General features: G+C 49.1%; 1 protein-coding gene across 1 annotated transcript; it reads left to right on the top strand.

Annotated features, from left to right (window-relative positions):
• The first annotated feature begins 387 nt into the window (after positions 1 to 387).
• Bpifb4 (BPI fold containing family B member 4) lies at positions 388 to 21,643 on the top strand. The gene is made up of 16 exons (XM_003476768.2): positions 388 to 493; positions 1,302 to 1,364; positions 1,749 to 2,241; positions 2,995 to 3,099; positions 3,618 to 3,761; positions 6,453 to 6,516; positions 6,924 to 6,984; positions 7,285 to 7,376; positions 8,611 to 8,814; positions 10,465 to 10,518; positions 12,757 to 12,927; positions 15,413 to 15,480; positions 17,060 to 17,102; positions 17,436 to 17,499; positions 19,302 to 19,378; positions 21,440 to 21,643. The coding sequence occupies exons 1-16, from the start codon at positions 388 to 390 to the stop codon at positions 21,461 to 21,463; spliced, it is 1,833 nt and encodes a 610-aa protein (XP_003476816.1). The 3' UTR covers positions 21,464 to 21,643.
• The last annotated feature ends 4,864 nt before the right edge of the window (positions 21,644 to 26,507 follow it).

The following is a 26,507-nucleotide window of genomic DNA, read 5'->3' as shown; positions in this document are numbered from 1 at the left end:
GCATTGTGGCAACCAGCCTCACAGCAGTTTGAAAAATTCAAAAGGTGCTTTTCAGAACCACAGCCCCACCCCCACCTCCCCAGGACTGTGGTTCAGCCCAGGGTCTTATGAGTGTAGGGAATTGCTCCACTACTGAGCCACATCCCCAGCCCTTTCCAAGTTTTATTTTGAAACAAAGTCTAGTTATGTAGGTCTGATTGACTTCAAACTTGAAATCCTCCTGCCTCAGCCTCCTGAGTAGCTGCAATCACAGCTTCCACCATGCCTGGATGTCTCAGAGTTCTGATATGGTTCTTGCTGAGGGTCCTTAGCTCTGCCTGGTGGGATGGTCATGCCTGGCCACAGTCATCCAGTTCACTGTCTTCTCAGCAGGGAAGCAGCAGCAGCATGTGGACGGCATGGTGTATGGCTGCTCTGTGCATGGCGGCTGTGTGTAGCAGCCTGCAAGAGACAAACACTGTCCTCCGGGTTACCAAGGATGTGCTGACCAAAGGTGAGTCCAGTCCAGAAAGGGGTTGAGGTGGCACAGAGCTGGCAGGTTGGGCCAGCCAACTCAAGCGCCCAAGGATCCCCCTGGCAGAGTCCACCTCAAGTGGTTGGGTGACTTCTCCTCCTCAGGCCTTAACTTTCCCTTTCTTGGGGAGCGCTACATCTACCCAGGCACCTACTATGTGCCCGGCACTGTGCTGGAGACTGTATTCTCATTTTCTTGAGGCAGCAGAGAGCAGTGTTTAAGAATTGGGGCCTTCGAATCAGCCTTCCTGCGATTCAAATCCTGCTTTCCATGATCTTAAACTCTTGGTCTGAGTCCTGCGGGCCTCACTTTCCTCATCTGAAAAGTGGATGTAATTATCCCTGTCTCATCTGGCAAATGAGGGCCCCGCCCCCTACCCCAGTCCTTGCCAGCCATCACAGGAGTAAAGACCCCATCATCTCCAATCTGAGTGGTTTCTGGCACCGCACAGACCCCAGAGTATTTGGCAAACAAGGACAGTTATTCTGCTCCTATTTTCCCAGAATAGATGATGGGTGAAAAACATTTTTTTTAAAGCTGCAAAGTGTAGGGGACTTGGAATGGGACAGTGACAATGGAAATCAAGCTAGGTGTGGCTGGACGGGTCGAAATCTAGTTAATGTGAGGACAGGCATAGCCCAGCAGAGAATGACCCAGCCATAAGGATCTTTCTGCCCTACCCCTGCCGGGTGGGAGTGCAGAGGTCCAGAGAGCTGGCCACACTGCACTCTGAGGAGTGCTGGGCAGGGACAGTGCAGACCCCGACTGACCCCGTGTCTCTCCACAGCCATCTCGGGCACAATGCAGCAGAGTGATGCCTTCCGCTCGGCCCTGAGAGAGGTGCCCATGGGTAAAGCCGGTGCTGATGGTGGCGGGCCTCTCCTAGGAGGGCTGCTTGGTGGTGGGAACAGTGGTGGTGGGGGCGGTGGTCTTCTGGGAGGCCTGCTTGGTGGTGGGAGTGGAGGGGGTGGCAGTGACCTGTTAGGTGGAAACTTACTTGGGGGTGGTGGGGGGCTGCTGGGTGATGGAGGAAGCAGTGGTGAGAGGCTGCTGGGTGGTGGAGGGAACCATGGTTCGAGGCACCCGGGTGGCAGTGGTGGGGGGCTTCTGGGTGGCAGTGGTGTGGGGCTGCTGGGTGGCAATGGTATGGGGCTGCTTGGTGGTAGTGGTGGTGGCGTTTTGGGTGGTGGTCGGCACCGGGATAATGACTACAGAAGTGCTGAATTCCCTCGAGGTGTTGGTGGTGTCCCCTACAATGACTTCCATGTCCGGGAGCGCCCCCTCCAATACACCAATGGCAAACAACTTGGTGGAAATTACAGATATGGTCACATTGAGACCAATGACAACACTGCTCAGCTGGGGGGCAAATATCGCTATGGTGAGATCCTGGAGTCCGACGGCAGCATCAGGGACCTGCCCCGTGGAGAGGACAGTACTGCCCACGGCCACCGGGGCCGGTACCGGTCTGCGGAGGAGGGCAGGCTCCGGGGGCGGCGTGAGCTGCAGCCAGGGCAGATTCCTCCTGGTGTGGCCACTGGGGCACTGGGCCCAGGCGGCTTGCTGGGCTCTGGGGGCCTACTGGCCAATGAGGGCATTCTGGCGGGCCAAGGTGGCCTGCTCGGCGGAGGTGGTCTCCTTGGCGAGCAAGGCCTGCTCGGAGGTGGTGGCGTCCTGGGGATGTTTGGTGAAGGCGGCCTCCTCAGCACCGTGCAGGGCATCACAGGGTAAGGTTGCTGGGTTTCCTATCAAGTTCCCCATGAACCAATCAACGGGGGAGGTGTCCTCAGGGAGGGATCTTGGAACAGGATGTCGCAGAGACCCATTTTACATAGTTTGGGGTCTTGGCAGGAAATAGTGCGTCTGAGCTCAGCTCTGTCTTAAGCAGTTGTGTATGACTTGGTGCTAGCTTTTCCATTTCTGCAGCCTCAGTTTCCTCATCTGTATAATGGTCATAGTAATATAGTTAGGTGGAAGTGTAATGCATATGTGATATATGCGACCACGCCCAGGCTCCTTCTCATAGTCTTTTAATTCAACAAATGTGTAGAACCTGTACTACATGAAGGACAGTAGTGGTCAGTTCTGGCCAGAGGGGCTTGTGAACTGGTAGGTTATGTGCGCTTGGGTAACAGTCTGCAGAAAGCTGCCAGTTAGAGCAGGCATAGAGACTAGGGGGCTAAGCAAGCTCACCTGCCAGAGGCTGAGGGGCTTCCTGGAGGGGAGCTCAGCTGGAGCCTGAAGCTTGGACAGGAGGAGCCTCACACGAGGCAGAGAGAATGGCACCTTGGCGCAGAAATACACAGAAAGGCACAGCGGGCTCCCGGCTGCTGGGTCTGAACTTCTCCCCCGATTCCATGAGCTGTCTGTGAACTGCACGTCTCTTTAGAGTTGGGGCATGGGGAGGAGCAGAGCGGTAGGGCACTGTGGGGGGCTGTGACAGGCAGTGCCTCAGGTCACACAGCTGTCACCCCGTGCAGGCTGCGCATCATGGAGCTGACCCTGCCCCGGGTGTCCGTGCGGCTCCTGCCTGGCGTGGGTGTTTACCTGAACCTGTACACCCGCGTGGCCATCAGTGGGAAGAGGTGCGTGCCCTTGCCACTGTGTCCCCACAGGGGGAGCTTGGCGAGTCCCTGCCCCTCACCATACCTGGTCTCTGCATCCACTTAGCATGTTGGGAGGTTGGAGTCAAGGGAGAGCCTGGGTTGGATTCCTGACTCTTATAAGCGAAAGACCTCGGGTCACACTGCTGCTGAGTTTTAGTGTCTTCATCTGCCCTGGGCTATAAGGCCACCTCCCCTCCCAGCTGGATGTGGCCACCCTCAGAGAGTCCTTCCATGCAGTAGGTGCTTCCTACAGGACCCCAGAGGTGAATTTTTCCAGCAGTCAATCCCAAGGATGAAGTCACATCTCCAAAGTTAGGTGACTGGGTGGTTACCTTGGAAGCCAGGATTTATACTGTTCTCTGTTCCTGGCCTTCTTAGAGATGAGCGAGGGGCATGATGCCTGACAGGGAAGACCAGAGCTAAAGCCTGAGCTGAATGATGCCAGCAGGTGGCTGGAGTGTGACTCACTGTTCCCATGGTCCCTTGGTCTCCTTCAGTCTCATTGGCTTCCTGGACATCTCAGTGGAGGTGAACATCTCAGCCAAGGTCCGGCTGACTATGGACCGCACCGGTTATCCACGATTGGTCATCGAGAGGTGTGACACCCTGCTTGGGGGCATCAAAGTCAAGCTGCTGCGAGGGTGAGTCCAGCAAGTGCTGGAGTGCCTTGGCAGACGTCTGCCTTTGGCAAACAAAATGGTGCCTCTCCTCTCCCTGTGACCGGGGGCAGGCAGAGCCATGCTACCCAGGAGTAGCGAAGACTCACACAGAATTATTTACACTCTCCCCATGCCCTGGCCTGGCACTTACCTGATGGGAATTCAAGGGTTGTGCTTTGAACCCAGAAAGTAGGCTTCAGCCAACTTGGGGAATGATTATAATCCACAGCTCTGGGCCTTTGAACAGGACTTTATCCACGTGGCCAGGAAGATTTAGGGCTCGGTTTTACTCTTTATTGTTCTTCATTTTGGGCAACTCTGTTGACCTCTTTGGGCTCCAGTTTCCCCATCTGTGAGATGAAGATAAATTCTTGTTTCCTTGGTAACTGAGATGATGAATGTAAAGCTCTACGTGCATAAACTGCCATGATTTAAGAGTTTCTAAATATATGGTGCATTAGTCAACTTTGATGTAACCGGGATAAAAAACCCAAAACTCACCATTTAAAGGAGGCTCAGGATTTAGGGATTCAGTCTCTGGTGGACTGACTCCAAGGCGGAAGCAGCGTGGTGGAGGAAAGCTGTCTAGCATCCAGGAAGCAGGGAGAGAGGAGGGGGAGCCAGGAGAACAAAGGCTTTCTGACCCCACCTCTGAACAGTGCATTAAGGCCCTGAGCTCCTGGCAGATGAATCCAGTGCTGAGTATTGTGCCCCAAAATCTGGTCACCTTCCTAACCATCCCCCGAACACGTGACACACTGGGGGAACATTCTAGATCTAAACCAAAGCACACGTCCCAGAACGGTTATCTGTCCCCCAGTGTCCCACTCCATGGGGACATTTGTCAGCTGTTCTGTCCAATGCACCCCTACTGTGTGCTCCCCACAAAGTGACCAAGACCCCACCTCTGTCCAGAGAGATTTCAAGTGTCTGTGCACTGCCAGCCCCCTGTCCCCGTGTGGTAGTCGGGATAAACACACGTTCAGAACAGAGTCAAGTCCCTCTCTCCCAGCAGGCAGGAGCTTCTCCAGCCCCTTGGGGTCGCTTCCTCGCCTTTCCTGTCTTACCAACCCCTCAGCCCAGCGCTGCACCCACCCTCCTCTTATCAAGACTTGGGGAGCAGAAAAACTCCTTGGATATATGAACCCAACCTTCTGATTCTTGTGGGCTTCTCCCTGTCTTTGTTTCTGTGTCAGGGTGAATGAGGGCAAAGAAAATTGGGTCCTGGGGTTCAAAATGTAAAAGTCTCACGGACTTTTCAATTCACATCTTTTCACTGGGGAATATATTTGACAGTAGTATGATTTTAAAATGTAAAATGACAAAAAGACACAGAGTGAGGTCCTTTCTACCCTGTCTTTCTGCCCCTTGCCTTTAAGCAGCTGTGGTTATTCAGTTCTTTTTTAAAAATTAATTAACTAGTTAATGAATTTATTTTTTTGGTTATTCAGTTCTTAAATCTCCAATTTCCCTGTTTAAATGCAGCAAATATGAACCCCAGTTCTCAGTCCCATTCCCTTTATTGCAAATGGGCGCCTGCTCTCAGCTCACTTTGTACTTTGCTTTTTACTCTATCAGAGAATTCTGTGTCCAAATACCGAACACACCTTTGTTTTTTGTTTACAGCTGCATTATGTTCCATCTTCTGGATGAACCATCATTTATGCGCCCAGCTTCCTGCTGCTGTGGCAACAAGTTGTTTTGTTTTTAATAGATGTCATTAGCTCAGCAGCACAAGCGCCTGCCTGGCAAGCATAAAGTCATGAGTTTGATCCCTGGTACCAAAAAAAACCCCACAAATCACAGGTTAATGGCAAGCTGTTCAACACACACACACACACACACACACAGAATATATCTGTGCGTGAGTTCTTGGGGCCTCACCAGCCTAGGGGAACCAGATCCAGTGTGAGTCTTCCTAAAGGGGCCCATGATGTGTGGTAAACTCCAGGGGAGAATTTCCAGTCAGGACTTTGCCTGGAGGAATTCTTTGCTCTGCCAACCTGGCACAGTGCAGCAGCTGCCACCTCAGAGCAGGAACCCAGATGTTTTTGACAGGGACGGGGAAAAGTTTGCAAGGGCCGAGTTCACCAGGGACACTGTGTTAGGACGGTCACATTTCCCCTCACCTGCCCAATGCTTCAGGGCCCTGAAAACAAACCCTCGCATCCAAGCCTGTCTGTCTGTCCACCTCTGTGTCTTTCTGTGCATCAGTGACTGACCCCTCCTTAGCTGGATAGGCGGGGTAGTTGGGAGTGGGTGCTAGTTAGAACCTGCTCAGTCACTGCTCTGAACCTCAGCATCTTTGCCTATAAAACGGATCACATCTTCCAATCATTTCAGTAGCAATAAACTATCCTTTAATATGGGCCATGAGAACACATGTTTTGGCCAGTATTTTTCCTTCTGTTGCGTACAAAGATCCATTACCCTGGCTTGGTCTGGGTACTGTGTTGTGTGCTTGGATAAAACAGCAGCTCCCTCACCCTTAGGGAAGGTTTCTTGCAGTTGCAGGTGGCACAACAGCCCTAACGAGGGTGAAACGGGAAGGAGGAAGCAACCTTCCTCACTAAGAACCAGCAGCGTCTGGCCTGGGCGGGCGCCCCTGGGGCAAGCTGCCGGGAGCCCTCCCTGGCTACAGATCTGCTCCTCAGTCTGCCCCTCTCTCCCCAGGCTTCTCCCCAACCTCGTGGACAACTTAGTTAATCGAGTCCTGGCCAATGTGCTCCCTGACCTGGTAAGAGCAGGTGGGAGGGACCACAGTCCCACATTTATCCCCAGAGGCACGCAGTTGTCCTAGAAGGGTGGAGGGGGTCAGGGTCAGGACAGGTTCTTGGGGTCTGGGAATGACTTGGGGACACGGAGGGACCGGTGCAAAGATGGAAAGGGGAAGGTGCCTGAGATTCACACAGCTCTGGGTTCCACTCTCAGCTTGGACTCTTCCAGGTCACGTGACAAGTCACATCACCTGTATCTTAGGGTCCCTGTCTCTAGGATGGGAATTGTGACAGAGGCTCCCCATGGGGACACGGTGAGGACAGAGCCAGGCCTAGAGGCATCAGACTTGAGCTGCCTTTGTTGCTAAGGGCGCCTCACTTTCCTGCTGGCTGCAGTGTCGCCTGACTCGTGATGTTTCTCCCACAGCTCTGCCCCATTGTGGATGTGGTGCTGGGTCTCGTCAATGACCAGCTGGGTCTCGTGGACTGTAAGTCCTTCCTGATTGGCAGCACTGGGCTGATATTGCTAATGGCTGCTCAGGGCCAGGCTTGGGGACATGCTACGTCTGGGAGGAGGGCCCTGTGTGGTGGCGGGGGGAGATGTGCCCACCTGTCCTCTCCTTCTGCCCCTAAACATCCACCCTGGCCTGGGGAAGGACAGTGTGAGCTGGCTCCGCCCGCACAGCTGTGCACTCAGAGCCTCGAAGCTTCCTCTCCTCTGAGATGGCACAGAGGGAAGGTGCCTGGGCAGCCGAGGACACAGCCTGCAACCTCTCCTTTGCCCACAGCTCTGATTCCGCTGGGCATTCTGGGAAGCGTTCAGTATACGTTCTCCAGCCTCCCGCTGGTGACCGGCGAGTTCCTGGAGCTGGACCTCAATGTGAGTCCTGCATCTTGGCCTGGGAGTGATGAGGGTGGCCCCTGCAATATGGGAACAGGGCCGTTTTGCTACTAGACTAAGAGCACTAGGAATCATGCCAAGAAATATGGTCCTAGCTGACACGCACCAATGCTCAGTGTGCACCAGGCACTGTAAGGGCTTCCTGGAGATTCAGTCAGTCTGTCCTCAAAACTACAGCATGAGGGGCGCACTTATTGAGAAAACAGAGGCACAGAGGTGCTAAACCACTCTCCCAGATCTAGTAAATGTGGACGCAGACTCTGAACCCAGACAATCCAGCTTCCTTTTCTGAAACTGCTGCTAGAGGCCGGTTTCGCTGGATGCATTTAACAACTGGGTCTCTACAACTAAAAATAAAGTCATGATTAGCAACATTTGCTGATTTCCATGGCATAAACACTCCTGTCAAGGGCAATTTCTACCCATCAGTGCAACATCACTGAAAATGAACTTGGGAAGAGACATATGAGTTGGAATGAACTCTCCAAGGCCCCTGGGGACCTGCGGCTAGGGGCTGAACACACCTTGCCTATGTGTGTGCACATGTAATGTGTTCACAATCACCCACTCTGCACAGCAGACACTTGCTGGTCCTGCTGGCTGCCCTGCCTGGGCTGGGAACTCGGAGAGTAGCAATAAGCAAGACAGTCAGTCCTGGGAGATGGCGATCTCCTGGAGGGACCAGGCCACGAAGCGTCACTGGAATAAATACACAGTGATCAACCCAGCGCTGTATGAGAGCCGGAATCACAGGGATGGGATCCCCTGGTTCAGGAGGGCTTCCTGGAGGGGGTGACTACTGCGCTTGGCAGGGCACAGCAGCTTTGGGAAAGGGCCAGGGCGAGGGGGTGAGGGGTGAGGACTGACACAGTCTTAATAGCCATATTGCAGAGGGCAGGTGCCAGCTGAGGGGCCGTGATGAGCCCCACAGAGCTTTGTGGGCTGTCACTAGGACTGTGGCCCTGACAGAGGGGAGGTGCCAGTGTGTACCACACAGCAGCACCCGCATGCTGTCAGATGGCAGTGCTGGACATCAGAGAAGCTGTGCCATGGATGCACAGGAGGTGTAAGAGGTCCCTTCTGTCCCATCTGTCACAGCCTGAAGTGGAGCTGGGGCCATAAAAAAGAGACACCCAGGCCCTCACTCTGGCCTCACTTCAGCCTCCGCCTCCCTCCTCCCTGCACCCCGTGTCCCCTTCTTCTGCCACTGCAGACACTGGTCTCGGAAGCAGGAGGAGATCTCATTGACTACCCCCTGGGCCGGCCTGAGATCTCGCCCAGGCCACCTATGCCGGAGCTGCCCCCCATGGGCGACAACACCAACTCCCAGCTGGGCATCTCGGCTAACTTCCTGGGCAAGGTGCTGACTATGCTGCAGAAGGAAGGGGCGCTGAACATTGACATCAGTGACGGCATGGTGAGTCCTGGGCCTCCACTAATCCCGGTCAGTCCCCAGCTGTGGACAGGCCACCCCTTGGCTCATCTCCAGGTCCCAGCTGTGCGCCAGTATCATGCAATTGCCCAAAGCTTGTGCTCAAGGGCTTCCACTGGCTCACAGACTTGACCTTGTCCCATTGCAAGGCACATGTTGCTCTTATTCAAGTCTGTTGGATTTCACCTCAATCTTTTAATAAAAGTGTTATAACATATGTTCGCTTATATGTACCTCAGTATAAGTATTTAGAATTCTTCCATTTATATTAAGGACATAAGTAATTAAAAGATAGACAAGAAACTAGGCATGGTGGTGCATATACAGGAGGCTGAGGCAGGAGGATTGTGAGTCTGAGCCCAACCCGAGCAACTTAGTCACTTAGAGAGACCCTGTTTTAAAGTATAAAATAATAAAAAGGGCTGAGTGGATGTAAGTTCACTGCGAAGGCCCTGGGTTCGTTCCCCAATGCCACCCATATAAAAAGGTAACTTAAGAACATAACTTTGTCTTCATATGTGCTCTAGAGTCATTTTCTCTCTGAACTCTTTTGAAAACTTTCAAGCCTTCAGAAAAGTTGCCAAATAGCACAGCTCATGCACACATATCCTTTACCCAGATTCACTAGTTCCTATCTATCTGTCTATCTATCCATCTTCTTACCAATCTACACATCCATCCATCCATCCATCCATCCATCCATCCATCCATCATATACCCAGCCTCCACCGTCCATTTATCCGTCATTTGGTCACCTGCACCTCCATCAAGCTGTTCATTCACTGATCCCTCCCTCCCCCTCCCTCCCTCTCCCTCCCCCCTCTATCTGCTTATCTATTCATCTCCCTCCCTCCCTCCCACCTGACAGTTTGCTCCTGTTGTTTTGTCCTTCTTACTTCATTTTGTTTCCCGTAAGAACAAAGTGTTCTCAAAAGAGCATTTACAAATTGTGTCAATCTTCGATTCCACGGAGAATGTGTCCATTTAGTGCCAGGATTTAGTTAACTCTCTTGCAGTTTGAAGCATCTCTCTTTTAAAAATTTTTATTTTATGGAAAAAACAAAACAAAATGGATACCTACTTTGAAGACAACAATAGGCATTGTTAGCTGTTGTTTTTGCTGTGCATCCCCATTTTATTCGCGGGAGAGCAACATTTGTCAGCCAGCGCTTCCACAGCCAGGAAGGAGGTAGCGGCCACGCTTCATTACATCACACTGATTTTATGGTTGCCGAGTGGAACTGGCTTTCCATTGTTTTAGTGTCTTAGGTCTTAAAACTGAATCAGCCAAAACCAAGTAACAGGACAAGTGGTTTGGGGCCATGGTAGAAGTCAAGGGTTTGGTGGACACTGGGTTGTGCATGGACTCATGGTATGCACTTTGCTTTAACAAAGAATCACACTCACCTCACCTCCTGTTCTTCAAGTCAGGTCTGTGGTGAGCTTAAGCTGCTGGTGCCCACTTGGCAGTGGACTACTCTATGACTGCACAGTGGCCGCTTTTGGGAGGTGGAAGTTCCCTGGGGGTCATTCAGGGAAAGAAGATGCCCCACTGATGCCTCAGAGCAGGCAGGAGTCTGATGGCCATGCCCCTGTCACCCCAGCACTCATATGACCTTTGTCCTCATCCCACAGTTTGATGAGCTTCCTCCACTCACCACGTCCACTCTGGGGGCCCTGATTCCCAAGGTGCGTAAGTAAGATGGGCAGCGCCACTGTCCGCGGTCTCCCTCCCCTGACCTGGCTGGAAGGAAAGATGCTCAGCTCTAGGGCAGTGGCTCTCACCTGCTTCCCACCCAGTGCAGTGACAAAGGCATGGAGAACAGAGCCCGCATGGGAGGGGCCCACGGGGGGAGGCAGTGGACCAGCCTGGCCACTCCTTTGCTGGTGACTTTGACACAAGTCCTAACACCTCTGAGTCCTCCTAGTGTCCTTGTTGGTCAATGAAACCACGCTAACGTGGTCCCTCGGGCTCAGACAGTGTGGGAGGGTGGAGGGGATGATGTAGGAAAAGAGCCGCACACGGACCTGTGGGACTTTTCAGGGGTGGAGCTAGACCTTGGAGATGACAGGTAAGGCCCTGCCCTTCCCAGTCACATTACCATGTTCAAACGACCTTATCACTCTGAGCCTCTGATTTCTCATCTGCAAAATGGTCAGTCTTCAGGGTAGCTGTGGACCTGGAGACTGGAATCTAGGCACCGAACAGACATTTGTCAGATTTAATTATATTATTGTTGTTATTTACAAAAATTTTTAAAGTGCTGGAACAAGCACACTCTTAGTTAGTGGCCACATAGAGATGGAACAAACGCCTTTTTGATGCCAGCACCTGTTCCAGGCCTGTGGTCCTGTGCCCTGTGCCAGAGCTTTTCATGCAAGAAGTAGTCTCAGAGTGAAGGACAGCCACATCCACAGATGGTTTGGGTGTTTCTGCCTTCTTTCTACCTGCCCTGTCTCCAGCTTCCTGTCTCAAAGTCTGAAGGAGCAAAGTCAAATTCAACAAGTGGTCATTATCGCCCTCATGTGTCCAAGAGCGGAATGGCAGGTGCACCGTTCTCCGCTATTTTAAGCAGGGTTCGCTCCAGGAGGCCAAGGGATCCCTTGCTCACTGAACTTTTTATTTATTGGATCGCTTCCTGTGCACACTACATTTTACAGCTTATAAAATTTTCTTAGAATCCACCCTTTCATTTGTTCCTGATAGCTCCTCTCACAGGGCAAGGAGAGATAAGCACTCCATTTTATTAAAGTATAAAATAAATGGGGAAGCAGAGGCTCAGAGGCAGTAGCAGAGCTGGGCTAGAGCAGGGACTTAGGCCTTGGGACAGCTGTATGTCAGCCTCAGGAGATTTGGGCTACACACAGAGGTGTGTCTGCTGGGGAGTCAGGCCAGGGAGAGTCACCCAGAGAGGCCTGATCAGCTCTGGGGCTGATGGGGTGATTGCTATGCGGACAGTTTCGGTGATGGGGATCTCCGTGAAGAAGGCGAGACTGCTCGCTCTGGTTGCCATGGTTGGGACACTGGGCACCTCCCAGGAAGTACTGAAAATCACCTTAGAAAAAAACAATTTATCAAATAACTGACTTGTTGAAAGCTAATCTGCTAAAGAGTAAATTCATGGAGTGATCGAATGACTGAATTACAAGATTTTTACTCTGGCCAAGAGCTTGAGCCAAAGAATTCAGGAAAGTGAACAGAGTCTCAGGGCCAGGCCCTGTTCTGCAGCACTGCTGTCCAAGGTGGAGTTTCCATGTAGAATTGTTTCTTTCTACTCAGTTGTGTGGTAAATCAGTTATCAGTAAATATGACAAACTGGCCATTTGGTATCTTTAGCGATCTAGCTTTGGGGCCTGGTCTGCAGCAAACAGGCTCCACTCCCTTCCCCGTGGGTCTCAGGAAATGGGTAAATTCAAGCAGAATGGGTGACTCGAGCTTTGGCTGGGGACATCACAGCGAGATGCCCAGAAGCATGGACTTTCTCCAGGGAGGGTGGAGAGGGTTGGGGCTCTGTGTCGTACAGACTTGGCTAGATGCACAGGCTCCCTGACATTCCCCTCTGAGCCTCAGTCTTCCCATCAGTAGCCTGGAGAAACAATATCTCCAAATTTGTCAAGATTGATGCTCAGGTCCTGGGTCAGCAGCCTGTGAGATCCTAGTTGGGCTTTTAAGTGTCAAGGATTGAGCCCAGAGCTCTGTCAGCACTGTCACATTCAATCTTACAACAGCCCTGTGAGTGGCTCAGATATTACATCCTCTTCTCTGGTACCACAGTGGATGGTGGCTTTGCCTGTGTCCTCTGGAAATGTTGGTTCTGAAGCAACTCAGAGAGGCCCTGGGCTCTGGGCCTCCCTGAGATTGGTTGAGAGCATCCTAGTCCCCTGTTGCCAACAACCTCACTTACATGGCCCAATGCCTGCCCATAGGTGTTCCAGCAGTACCCTGAGTCCCGCCCACTCACCATCAAGATCCAGGTCCCCAACCCCCCAACGGTGACACTGCAGAAGGACCAGGCACTGGTGAAGGTTTTTGCCACCTCTGAGGTTGTGGTCTCTCAGCCCAATGATGTTGAGACCACCATCTGCCTTATTGATGTGGTAAGTGGGGTGCTGTTGGCCCCCAGTTGGGCCTCAAGACAAAGTCATGTTCTCTCCTGAAAACCCCAGGCCCCCATTGTCTCCACTGTAGTGATGCTTGTCCATCTTCAGGGCCACAGGATAATTCACACCCAGGCTTTACCATTTCTAGCTGTGTGACCTTGACAGGTCACTTCCCATCTCTGGACCTGCTCTTTGCTCTACTACCTGGGCTTGGCAGCAGGTCATCTGTGTTAATAAGATGCTCAAATGTTCTATAAAGGCTCCCCATGTGTTGGTTGTTGTCATTTTCATGGGTTATATACTGTGGTGCCTGGCAGAGTTGACTTGGGTCATTCATTCAGCAATATTTACTGGATAACAACTTCCTACTAGGATTGCACTTCCTACGGGATGCAAGGAAAAGAGAAACAAGACACGTGGTACTTGCTCCCTTGTCCATGGTACTTAACAGGGAACAGACACAGACACATCAATTTCCACAATTGTTTCATGGAGAAGGATCTTCTTTCTTTACATTTTTAATTGATGCCTCTTAACTGTCCCTAGATTTGGAATACAATGAGATTTTTCAGAACATTTGTACAATGTGTAGTGACTCAATCAGGTTAATTAGCAGTATCCATCCCCTCAGACATTTTTCTGTGTGGTGAAAACATTCAAAGTTCTTTCTTTTAGGTGTTTTGAAATATATAACATATTATAGTCAACTATGCTACAGCACAGTAGAAGTTATTCTAGAGGGATCCATTTAAAATGTGAATTGTTACTTCCCTACTTTCCTTCAGTTCTCAAATAGCGATGATCTCTTGAAAATGTCCCATAAATCCCACAAGATCATCTTCAGCTCACTTCTCAGCTCTTGAATGTTCCCTCACTGTGTCAGGCATGATCTGACTCCAGAGTCTTCACACTTGCTAGGTGTGGAATGCTCTTCCCCCTACACCTGCAAGGCTCACTCCCTCATTTCCTTTGGACCTCTTCTCAAAAGTCCCTCTTTAGAGAGACCCTCTCAGGTCCCTTGTCTAAAATATTCTTAGTCTTTTACTCTTCTGTCTCTGTCTGTCTGTCTCTTTCTCTTTTACTTTGCTTGATCGGACATTATCAAACACATTTGTTAGTTCATTGCTGGCCAGCCTTGGACGATCTTCCTCACTGTGGGCTCCTCAGAACGTAGCACAGGGTCCAGGATGTGGTAGGGCTCACTACACATGTCATGTGTTAAGTGATACGTTATCATGTGTTAAGCGGTAAGTGCCATCTTCTTCTGTGTAAGTCTACAGGGCCAGATGCTTGAGGCTCTCCTCTCATCTCCTGTGTCTTTCCCATCCCTGCTGAGATGAAATGAGTGACTTCTGGCTTGAAGTGGGTATTCTTGGCTAGCCATGGTGTGTGTGGGTGTGTGTGTGTGTGGGTGTGTGTGTGTGTGTGTGTGTGTGTGTGTGTGTGTGTGTGTGTGTTTGGTTTTTTTGCACCATCAGTTGAGAGAACAGAAGGGCCAATTCTTATTCATTCTGTAACCATCCATCAGCCCCTTTGTGTGTCTTTCCATCAACAGCCCAAGCTCTGAGCCAGCTGATAGCCTGTCATCAGAACTTCCCATTGGCCCAGGGCAACAGAGCCCACATCTCTGCATGGTTTGGCTCCATTACACTGTAGTGTCATACAGTCCGCTCTCTGGCCTCTTCTGTCCTGTCCTGTTACTGCTTCCCCCCCTTTTTTTTTTAATTTGGTCAACTCCTACACATCCTTCTATCTTCTATTCAGCACTATTTCCTAAAGATGATTTCCAATACCAGTTTAGATTCTTGTCACAGGCACCCAGAAGCCCAGCTCTTCTGTACCACACCAATCTTTGTTATTGTTGTTACTAATACCACTTTTGAATTTGTTGGGAGCTTGGTTTTATTTTCATAAGGCTTTTAAATTAAATTCACAAAATTTGGACCAAGGAAACAAAAAGAATTTTCCTACAAAATTTCTGCTGGAAGACAAGAATGAGTCTAGATTTTTTTATGTCTTTTCCTAGGAGGTGGGGCAGTTATGATTGGCAGCTATGATGTCCAATTCCACCTTCAATGGTTTACTTAGAGAAAGTTTCATAGACTGCAAGATACCTTCCTGTCTTCTCTAAGGCATCTCAGAGAGTCTTAGTAAACATCACCAGTACCAAGCATGGGAGTCCTGCAGCATTTGTCTTCCTGAGCAATGTTTATTTACCCACCCTATTCTGTGATTTACTTGCAAACAGTGGTTAATGTTGGCTGCTTCTTATTGTTGACTGCTTCCCATGGTGGAGAGATATGGCACATGGCGAGTGCTATTGAAAGCCCCTTGCTTAATACAAGTATAAGGAGGGGTGACCAATGCCTCAAGGGACATCTTTCTAGACTCAGGCTCAGCAACAGGCACACAGCAACAGGCTCAGCAGAAATGACCTTGGGTGGTGGCAATGACATTTCCTTCTCCTTCTTCTTCCGTACAGGACACGGACCTCTTGGCCTCATTTTCTGTGGAAGGGGATAAGCTCTTGATCGATACCAAGCTGGACAAGTAAGGGCTTTTCTGCCTTGGGTTCCTGCCTTAGGGTCCTTAGAAAGGTGTCTTGGGTCCTGTTGTGGCTGTAGCTGGCTCACACCCAGGGCAGGGTTAGAGGGCCATCAGGGAGGTATGAGAGGCCTCCTGAAAGGCTGTCAGGGCTGCAAAGATGAAAATGACCTGTGCCTGCTAACACCGCACCAGGAGCCAGCCACCGCGGTCAAGCTGCGGACTGAACAGAAAGAATTTCCTGCCAGCAGCAGTGGCATCAACAATAATTGTGATGCTGGTGACACTGCTTTACCAGATACTTTTCTCCGTCTTGGTCATATGTTGTGTCTGCCCGAAGACCTGTAAGTCAGGGCTATTTTGCTGTCTTTTTGAAGACGCAGAATAGATGACTTAGGGAGGTGGGTTTACTTACTCAGGCCACACAGCGAGCACAGACAGGGGCTGGGAGCTGATCCGGGTCTGGGTGCTGCACTGAATGCCTACCAGCACTGGCTTTAGAGTCTGGCAGTATGAGTTCAAACCTGATGTGGCCACCAACTGGCTGTGTGATGTTGCCCAAGTGACTTTCTGGCTGACTCATCTGAGAGATAATATAGGGACAAATGGGGACAAAACCTCCTATTTCATAAGAATCATAAAAATAATAGCTACTATTTATTAGATGCCTTCTATGTGCCAGGCACGGAGGAGCTGCGTTCCAGATGTTGCTTCAATTCTTGACGTTAGACTGTGGAAAGAAGTGCTATTATTATTTCCATTTCACAGTTAATGAGACCATGTGTCAAATATTTGGCATGTTCTTAAGGGATTGTGAGATCTTCTTTTCACAACAAATGTTTATTAAGCCCAACAGTGAGGAGACTCATGAGATGGTATTTGTCACAGGAGGAGGAGGAAGAAGAGGAGGAGGAGGAGGAGGAGGAGGAGGAGGAGGAGGAGGAGGAGGAAGAGGAGGTGGTGGTTCTGTGGTAGCAGTGTACAGCTTGAGGCCTAGAGGAGAAGGAGCAACCACAGGAAGAGCTGTGGTTTCTGGCAGGGAGAACGGTGTGAACAGAGTTAGCAGAGATGGAAGGAGCTTGGAAAAGGAATGAGAATTCAGGAAGGAGTGAAATACATGTGAAATGGAGGCTCCTTTGTGTCCTCCTGGCTGGACACTGAACTGATCCTTTTGCATGACCCCAATAGCTTTCTACCCTCGCTGAGTCTGGTCCTGCCTCTCAGGTAGGCATCTTGGTGAGGTCCAAGTGCAGTGAGCCTGAGACGTCACAGTGAGACTGCCACAAGACATCAGGGTCAGGCCTCCCCTCTGGGAATAGCATGGCAGCAGAGACTGTTGACTCCAGGCAGGCCACACAGCTAGTGGTTACAATTTCAGCCTTACCTACATAGAAAGCCTTTAGCATCCTGTCTGTCATGTATTTAGTGCTCAGTAGATGGCAACCAGCATTGTTCCATGAATTCTCCCCGGACGTGGGTCTTCCAGAAGATGTTGGTAGACAGCTTCTGATAGTTTGCTGAAATACAAATGCTTTGTGATTCCAAGAAATCACTGCTTCTAAAGGGCTGTTTTCTTTCTCTATAGGGCCAACCTCAACCTCAGAACCTCAAATGTAGGCAACTTTGATGTAAGTACCACTCTCAGGCCATAGGGAAAACTCCCTTTGGAACAGAGGCCAGGAAGATCTACTGGGAATGGGACCCCCATAGAAGGCTGGCTGCGTTAGTCACAGCATGAATTCCAAAGGGTTGGCGCCAGTGCCACACCCCTCTGAACCTTAGCTTCCCCACCTGTACAGTGCCAGGTGGACGAGGTGCCACTGGTTGTCAGCTGAGAGGTTTTAGGGCTCAGGCTCTGCTGGCCAGAGATCTTAGACACTCCCACAAGTACAGGTCCCAAGAGCCCCTTTCCAGATGAGTGAACCCCCTTCCTGGATTCAACCTTCATTCTTTCTCTACAGGTGAGCCTTTTGGTGGTGCTGGTTGAGAAGATTTTTGACTTGGCCTTTATGCCTGCGATGAATAGTGAGTGTGGACATCCTTGGCTTTTTGAGGGCACATGGCTTAGGGATCAGGTTTGCTGGGTATGTTTGACCGTATCTTTTGAGAATGTTACCTCAATACCATTCCTGAGAACTTCATTTGAAGCTTATTGATCTAAGTACTTCCTGTTTTTAAAAATTATTTTTAATTAAGGTATAATGCTTGTGTGTATTTATGGAGCATAGTCTGATGTTGGCCTCCAGGTGTTGACCAGCTCCTGTATTTGCTTCTTTGTCTCTTGTTTAGCTAATTGTTTTGCTTTCTTTCCTGATTATTTAAGAAAAGGCTATGTGTACAAATCTTAGAAAGTCTGGAGCAATTTTTAAAATGCCTCACCCCTCAGAGGCAATTGATCTGAATGTTTGGGTGTATTTCCTTCTGTTTCTCCATTTTTTCTTATGGTCCAGATATTTCCTCGCTCCTTTAAAACCATAAATTTACTTTTAATTATCCAGGGACTTCATCTTACTATAAAAAGTTCAATCTGCAGATAAAACTAAAGTTGACTTGACTAATATCCCCCACTTCCTAACCAGAATCTGCCCCTTTGGTAGTTACATTATTGGGTGAGAAGATGTCCTTGTCAACTTTCCAAGTGGTCCAGACTGGTGTGCTTTATTATCTCTTTGGTGTCTCACGAGTGTGATCTCAGAGCTTCTTGTTGAAGTAAGGGGGTCATCTGGAGGCTGGGACTGCTGCTTGAGCAGCTGGCCAACCTTGTTATGATTAGTGACGTCAGCCCCAAATTCCTTCTCTCCTCTCCCGCTTCACAAAAGAGGGGACAGAGAAGGCTGGTGCTCTTAACTGACAGCACCAGTCATACCTTTGGAGAGACATGAATGTCAGACAGACTCTTATTGTGAGACTCACCACCAAGGGATGCTGAGTCTCAATGGCAGAGAAAGGGCTGGTCACAAAGCCCGTGCATGTTCTCCAGGAGTGACATGGTGCCATGAGCTGGGCTAGTGGACCTGGATGGAAAGAGATTGAGACTCTTGACGTGGCTTAGTCACTAAGATGTGGCATGAACTTGGGGAAAGTTCTCCCATCTCACTAAAATGCAGTCCATCACTTTCAAAAGTGAGAGACTAGGCTAGATCTGTGGTTCCCAAACTGAGTTCTATAAAACGTTGGCCAACCAGTACTCTGAAGCAAGAGTTCCTTGGCCAATCAAGACTTGGGAAACGCTGAAGATAATCTTATAGGGTAGATTCACAATGCCGTTTGCTCTCTAAAATGTTCTTGAGGGGTCAAGAAGTCTGTTTAACTTCACTCGATCAACTCCCCCCCATCCTCCATTCCTTGCTTCCTTCTTTGTAGAGCATTAGTCAGCAGGTCTACTTAGGCTCAGCCTGAAACCAAATGGCAAATCCATGGCAGCCATGTGTTGGGGCCTCCCATGCATCTTTGTCTCCTTCACTCAGAAAACCTTTGTCTTCTCCTCCGTGCTGCGAAGACAGCCTTACCTGCAAGGAACCATGGATTAGGAGCAGCAGATGCAGAAACAGGAAGCTCATACATTCTGATTTATTTCCCTCGTGGCCAAGTCAGGGTGGGGTGGAGTAGATACTAAGGGTTGGGGTCCAGGAAGCCTGATAAGGAGGTGACGTAGGAGTCTCAGGGAAGGGACAGCTCAGTGCTCACTAGGAAGGCTAGGGCAAGAGCATGCTTTCTAAGCAGGGACAGAGGTGGCCGGTCTTCTTGCAAATACAGGGGTCTTCTGGCTGGGCAGACCCTTCTCCACTGAGTCGACTGTGCCTGATTGCCTTTTATTTTTTAAACAGCTGTGTTGGGCTCTGGGATCCCTCTCCCCAAAATCCTCAGCATCGACTTCAGCAAAGCAGACATTGATGTCTTGGAGGTAAGGGAAGACAGAATGCTGTCCTCATCTTCTGCCCTTTCCTTTCACCTTTGGTCACTGCAAAAGATCAGACCAACAATTGGGAAGAAGAGAAAGGGAAGGACCAGAGCCTCTCTCTTTGAAGCACAGGGCCAGGAATAGGAACAAAGTTGGTAAGAAGCCTTAAAGCAAGCTCTCACATCCACAGTCTTACTGAGAGCTCATCACAGATGTCACTGTCCCCATCTTCTAGAGGGGACAATTGAGGCTCAGAGCAGTAATGGGCTTATCTAAGGTGGAAATGCAACATAGTACAGTGAATGAACTTTTGCTGAGCACCTACTATATCTGTGCCAAAAGAACTGGGGATACAGAAATGAATAGGTACAGTCCTGGCCCTTGTGAAGTTTCCCCAGCCCACTGGGGACACAGGATTTTGGGTAAATATTCTCGAAATAATTGACTCATTATGATGATGGCAGGTGCCTTGAAATTCATATGCAGTGTTGCTTGTTTCCATTATAAAAACCACACGTGCTCAGCATCTGAAAGTTGAAAAACACAGGAAAGGTCAGAGAAACACATGGGTATCCTCCTAGATACATGTGCATCTCAGCAATTCTACCTTGGGGCACTGTGGTAGTTATTTAGTCCAATCTTTCTGGAGTTTTATTTTCAAACTTACTAGTATTTTATTATAAATGATTTTTTAAAATTTCCCCATTACAGTCTGGCAAGAGCTCATACTGGTTTAAAATATATCTGTATGAATAGGTTATATAACCTATGAGTTTTATTTCAGAACAGTAAAGGAGATGACACAAGTACCTGTAAGAAGATGTAAGACAGGCTTGGGTCTGAAGTTCTCGCAACCTCAGCCCTGGGCCTGGCCTTGTAGGCCCTGTGAATGGTGGCTGTTCATCTTGTCATTTTTATATGGATCTAGCCATTTATTTTTTATTTTTATATGATTTCAAATTTAGGGAAAAGCTGCAAAAAATATAACAGAACAGCTTGTTCTAAATATTCTTTTCCCAGTATACTCTAATGGTAGCATCTTCTGTAACCAGAGTGCAGGCCCTAAAAGCCAGACACTGAGCCATGGCCATGAATCCACACAACTTTGCCAGCCTCTCCCACCATGTCCTGTGTTCAGTTCAGGGTCTCGAGCAGGCTTCTGTCTTGCATCTCATTGTCACATCTCCTTAGAGTTCTCTCATCTGGGCAGCTCCTCACCTTTTCCTTGTGCTTTATGACCTTGACATTTCCAAAAAGCCTGGCCTGTTTGTGGGATGCCTCTCAAGGTAGATTTGACTGATGTTTTCTCATGATTTAATTGACATAGCATTTTTTTTGGCAAGAATACCAAAAGAGTGGGGTGTGTGCCTTTCTCCACATACTATATCCAGGGCATAATGTCCATGTGACATAGTCCTGACGGTTGTCACTTGCTTAAGGTGGTTCCTGCCCTGTTTCTCCACCATAAAGGCATTATTTTCCCTTTGTCACTAGTAAGTGTCTTGCGAGGAGGTGCGCTGAGTTCACGCGCAGGTTCTGCTTCTCACCAGACCTGCTTGCACTGTGTATGGTGCACTCCAATAGTTCTTGCCCACGACATACATAATGAGGAATTTCTGTTTCTGTAATTCTTTTACAGTTGGTTGGAATTCTGTGAGGAAGAGCTGACCTCCATTTATTTCTATATTCAGTCAATCATTTATATCTATATGGACTCATGGATATTTATTTTGTTCTATGGGTTTATTACTTTCATTATTGTAGAGGTTTTAAAAATCATGTGAACTGGGTTTTTGGAAGACCGGAGAGAGGAGATTAGAGCCTTACTCTTATATGGGGACGAAGAAGATGAGGGGTAAAGAGAGAAGGGTTCTGCCCAAAGTCCTCTGTACTGGGCAAGATAATGGCTCAGCCAGGGATCTGCAGGCCCATGTGAGCCCATTCATCATGGCTGTTCAGAGGTCTGCTGCCCAGAGATACACACACCCCATTGGCCAGTATCTGGCCAAGGATGTCCCAGAGCCACTCTGCCTGCTCACGTCATTCTCTGTTCTACCCTCCAAGGACCTTCTGGTGCTGAGCACATGAGTGACGGAGGCAGAGATGCAGTCAGAAGGAACCAGAACCAGCCCTGGAGAGGCCTGGCCTGCACACAGTCTTCGGGCCTAGGTCTCTTCGGTGCCCATGACAGGCCCCTGCCAGCCCTCTTCTCCACCTGTCCCCACTCTGAAAATTGTTCCAGCCACTGCCTTGGTGAACAATGCATCAGCCCCTGCAGTGGGAGAAGTGACCTTGGGAACCGAGCTGCAGGACCCAGGTAGAATCTATGCTGAGTCTATTACGCCTTCAATAAAGATTCCACCTTCCCTGCAGCTGGGGCGAGTCTCTGTGAAGTACCCTCCAGGGTCTGGGTGTTTTCTGTCCTCTGTGTCTGAGCCAGGAGTGTCTGGCAGCTGGGGATGGTCCAGCCTGTGACCGAAAAGTGTCAGGCGCATCCCAGGAGCCTGCTGAGATGCAGGAGGGCTTTAATTCAGCTCTTGGTGGCTTCCTTCTACACTTACCTTGGCTGACCCTCTTGTCTCAGTTCCCACCATAACTCATATATGGAGAGGACCAGGACTCTGGGCACTAAATTCAAAACGATCACACTGCAAGGAGTTGTCGGAGCCCAACTCCTTGTGCTACTGTGACTGGGTCCCCTTTCCTTCACAGCTCTCAGTTGCCCTTTTCTTTTCCTCTCTTGTGTCCCCACTTGCTGAGATCTAGGAGGGTGGATAGGTACATATCAGGCCCCAGAGGAGGGGTAAAGGGGTCTTCTGCCACTTCCTCCCTCGAGCTCCTATTTGGTGAGTGCTCAGCACCTACTGAAGCCTGGACTGTGACTTTGGGGCGTAGCCTTACTTAATCTCACAAGAGCACCACAAGGAACCTATCAGCATGGCCCCAGTCTCACAGATGGGAAAATTAAGGAACTAGATGTGCACTGACACAGGACCACACAGCTGAGGTTTGCACTCAGTGATTCAGCTCAGAGACCTATGGCCCAGTGCTCACCACACACAAGCATTGTGTGTTGCAGGGCCACCATAGGCTGACTTTGACACCAAAGTTGTACAGTTTGGAGAGGAAAGCAAACAGAGCACAAGGAATCCAACACTGAGAAGCACATTTCGCTGGGCAAAGCAAGCTATGGGTCCTCGTGACCTGCCTAGGCAGGGAGGAGAGACAGATAGACACACTGGGGACCTCAGGGATGCTGCACCCCTCCTGCCTCTCTCACAGGTTCTCCTGGGAGGGGGAGGCGGCCGAGGGGAAATGTGAACACAAAAACACAACACGCCTCTTGCTTTTGAATTCACGCCAATGGAGCACTGATACAGCCACAGCCAAGAAAATGGGCAAAGAGGCTCCCAAAGCAGTCCTTGGCTTTCAGACGAAAAGCCCAATGTCTGTATATTCAAGGAAAAGCAGGTCCTGGCCTCATTAATGTCCCCTAGGAACCCACCCAAGGCTTTCAGGAACCCCATCCATGGGGCAGGGAGGGGAGCAGCGGTCTCTTCACATTAAAAACAAGCATGCAGTATTCTACAGAGAGTCCCTGATGTCAACTGAGACATCAGGAGGTCAATGAGGAGCAAGAACTTTGACGTTAGCAAGATGGGTTCAAATTGCATCTGTTACTTTGGTGGGTGACTTGATGGGGCCTTTAGCCTTTCAGAACCTCAATCTCCCCATCTGCAAAGTAGACAATAATAACTACTCTCTACGATGAATGTGACAATATTTAGTGAGATTCTGCTTTCTGAGATTCTGCTTTCTGAGATTCTGCTTAGCTCTGAGGCTGCCGCACAGCAGGTGCTCAGTATGTGCAACAGCATCGGTTAAGCCTAGGGTTCTAAGTCCTGAGAGCCTTTGCCTTCGAGCAGAGCTGAGCTGAGCACAGGGGGCACCTGATAGGTCTTTTGGCCAACACAGTTCCCAGAGGACCCTCCCAGAGCCCGACACAGTCGCTCCAGACAGTTCCGTGTTCACTGCAGAAGCGGGATGCACAGAATGCAGTTGGGGGAGTTTTTAGACCCCAATTTCCAGCCTCGAGGGAATGCAGAAATGTTGAAGTCTGTTTCATATAATTATTTTTTTTCCAGGCTGGAGGAATAGTTCAGTGGTAGAGCATTTGCCTAGCATGCCAAAAGCCCCAGGTTCAATCCCTAGCACCATAAAAACAACAAAAACAAAGATAGTTTCCCCTCTTGGTGTCCTTTAAAAAGGTACTTCCCCCACTGTCTTGTATATTTTCTTTGGCTTAAAATAACAGGAAGCTAAACTAGAGAGTTGTCTGATTTAATATTTGACTCCTGCTTACATTATTCATTCATTCGCTGAGTGGCACTGGGAATTCTGCTCTTGACAAAAATGATTGAGTTTCTAACCTTGTGAAGTGTTGATCTAACCCACAAGACATATCTTGAATACTGAAGTCTAAGAAAGCATTGATAAATAAATATAGAGGTGATTTTGAGATTGTTTTGAGGGCTGTACAGGGAGTAAACAGGAGCACATGTCAAGGGAAGGAAGAGGGTTTGAAGAGCCACAAATGGGTGGTCACTGAGCTCTGCTTTGGGGAGTAAATAGAATGTCAGAGTGGTCTCTGGAGGCCTTCACATCCTACCCTTCCCCTCCCAGGATCCCAGGTCATGGTTTGAACCTAAACTCTAGTTTCTGAGCTAAGAGAGAGGTACAGCTGGAATCCTGTTCAGCTTACGGGGAAGGGCTAGAGGGGAGGAAGCCCCGCCATAGAAGGTGGGTTAGGGAGAGGACCAAGGTCCCTTTCATGGCTGCCCTCTCTTCCTCCTCCTTCCTGTCAGTTAGAATCGCCTCCGTAAGTCATGAATTCGCCTATCTGTTTCTGTCTCTTCTCTATTCTGTTCCTGACCCACCATCACTCTTTTGGATCTGTTCTCCAACCTCTTCACTGCCTACCTCTACTATCAACTCCCCACTTAGTGTCTAGAGGTTGGGATATTAAATCAAATCTAGGCACCTCTCTCCTCTGCTTGGAGTTCTTCTATGGGTATTTCATGACACTCAGCAAAATCCAGATGCTTCACTGTTGCCCATAGGACCCCGCAGGGTCTCCCCTCCTTCCTTCTGCAACCCCACTTTGCTCTGGTCTTCTGCTGGAGGGGGTTCTTCCCAGGTCCAGTATCAACTCCTGTTGGCCACATTGAAGCTCATGCACATTCTTTAATGAGATTCATTTATTTTGCTAGTCAGTGTCTGAGAGTAACTTTCAATGTTCGATAACAATTTTGAGTTATAAAAATTCCCTTAAATGCTTGCTTTAGCAGCACATATATTAAAAATTCATTTAGTTTCCCATTGGTTATGATTTCTTTGAAGTCAAAGCTCATGCCCCGGCATTCCTAAATAGTGGGAAATCAAAGAATTGGAGAGAATAGGGAAAGAGGAAGAGATGGATCAGATTATAATCTGGGCAGAGCAGCATGGGTTTGAGGGTCTGAGACATGTAGATGGTCTGAGAAGCTGGACTTTGGGGAAGAGGCATGAGGCATGAAGGGATTAGTGCCTGACTAGAGAGTTTAGGCCCCTGATCACACTGCTGTCTCCTATTACTTATGACAAAATAGATGAAATTACCATTGACCTGCCACTTGAAGTTCTATGCAGCAGCAAATGGGCAATGAGAATTTGCATCTGCCTCTACTAGTGCCCTAACTCCCATTGTAGTTGACAAGTAACTAGTAGTTCCAAAAGAGTGCACCTAGCAAATGTTTCTGCTGCTAAGAATGATGACAAACCATCTGAGAACTCGGTGGCATCGAACAGTTTAGCTTCCTTACAGATTCTATAAATCAGGATAGCTTATCTGTGTTCTGAGAGAGAGGCTCCAAGGCCCCTCAATCTATGAGGAGCAGAGCTAAGACTTGAAACAGGTTGTCCTGAATTTAGAGCATTTGCTCCTAATTTAAACCATAGAGATTGGGGTGGTGGTAGTGGAATTAAAACCCACGTGAATATGGGCCCTTAAATATTGTAGCATAACTGTTGTGGTGATGGGGATTGAACCGAGGGTCTGTATATGCTAAACTTGTGCTTTTCCACTGAGCCTCCTCCCCACTCCTGAATGTGGAGTCTTAATGGCCAAAAGAGCAGGTTCCTGAGGCTGAGAGTCAGCAGCCCATGTGGCACCATCAGTCCTCAGCCAAGCCCTCTCTCAAATGGGGATCTCCAGACATCTGGTTAGGAAAACAGGTATAGTGCATCTCACAGTCATGGTCACTTTGGATCTTAGCCATCTAGAGGTTGTGATCAGTCTGAATCTCTGGTCATACTGTGGCAAGTCAGAGATCAGGTCATTCTTTGGTCATGGCCAGCCTGGGAGTGACATCCCTGACTCCTTGGGTCCCACTTGGCAAGCATCATCTGGGCATCCTGGGCTCACAGGCACCCCACTGAAAGGCAGGATTTCCCTGTAGAGAAGTCCATTTGACAACAGTACTCTGCTTCCCCAGATTCATCACAGTTCAGATGAAGGTGTCAAAGAGGGAGCTGGAAAAGCCCCTAAATCGATGGTCGCCTGTGGGGAACCACTTGGAAGACTCTTCTTGTAAGAAGAGCAGTCATCTTTGTTTTAGATAAACTTGTCCCTATCTCCATGCACCATTAAGTACAGAGCTGGCTAGGCCATTTCTTGGTTCTTCAGTTGGCTTTAAGCAATGTAAATTGGGCTAGCTGAGGAGCTGAATGTGTAATCTTGAAAGCAAGGTGACAGTCTCTGTTTCCTCACCCTGTGACTCTCAAATATATGGTTGATTTATCAATGTTTTTGGAACATTGAACACAGCTGTTTGCAGTCTCCCTGTTTGAATGTCCACCTTGTGTTCTTTGATACTGTGATTTGAGGAACTATTTTCAAGAAGATAGTGTGTAATCTACTAGCAGGTGATTTCTTACTGTTATGTTTTTTTGTTTTGTTTTGTTTTGTTTGTAGTTCTGTATTGCGTGTACCCTTACGCCGCTTTGGTTTGTTTTGTGTTTTTCTCTTTTTCCTCTTAAATAATAAAAAAAAAAACAAATATATGGTTGAGCCAGGTGGGATGAAGAGCCATGC

Source organism: Cavia porcellus, unplaced genomic scaffold (genome assembly GCF_034190915.1).
Source record: "Cavia porcellus strain 051 isolate PalLab524CR breed Dunkin Hartley unplaced genomic scaffold, mCavPor4.1 scaffold_5, whole genome shotgun sequence".
NCBI lineage: Eukaryota > Metazoa > Chordata > Mammalia > Rodentia > Caviidae > Cavia > Cavia porcellus.
The sequence above is the reverse complement of the archived record's forward strand: the minus strand, read 5'-3'. Positions and strand labels throughout refer to the sequence as shown.

What these genes read in the sequence shown, in the direction of transcription:
- Bpifb4 (XM_003476768.2), top strand. Translation starts at nt 388, where the DNA reads ATGTGGACGGCATGGTGTATGGCTGCTCTGTGCATGGCGGCTGTGTGT. An exon ending in ACCGTGCAGGGCATCACAGG is followed by an intron (nt 2,242 to 2,994) that starts GTAAGGTTGCTG and finishes CACCCCGTGCAG; the next exon opens with GCTGCGCATCATGGAGCTGA. An exon ending in CAGACATTGATGTCTTGGAG is followed by an intron (nt 19,379 to 21,439) that starts GTAAGGGAAGAC and finishes CTACCCTCCAAG; the next exon opens with GACCTTCTGGTGCTGAGCAC.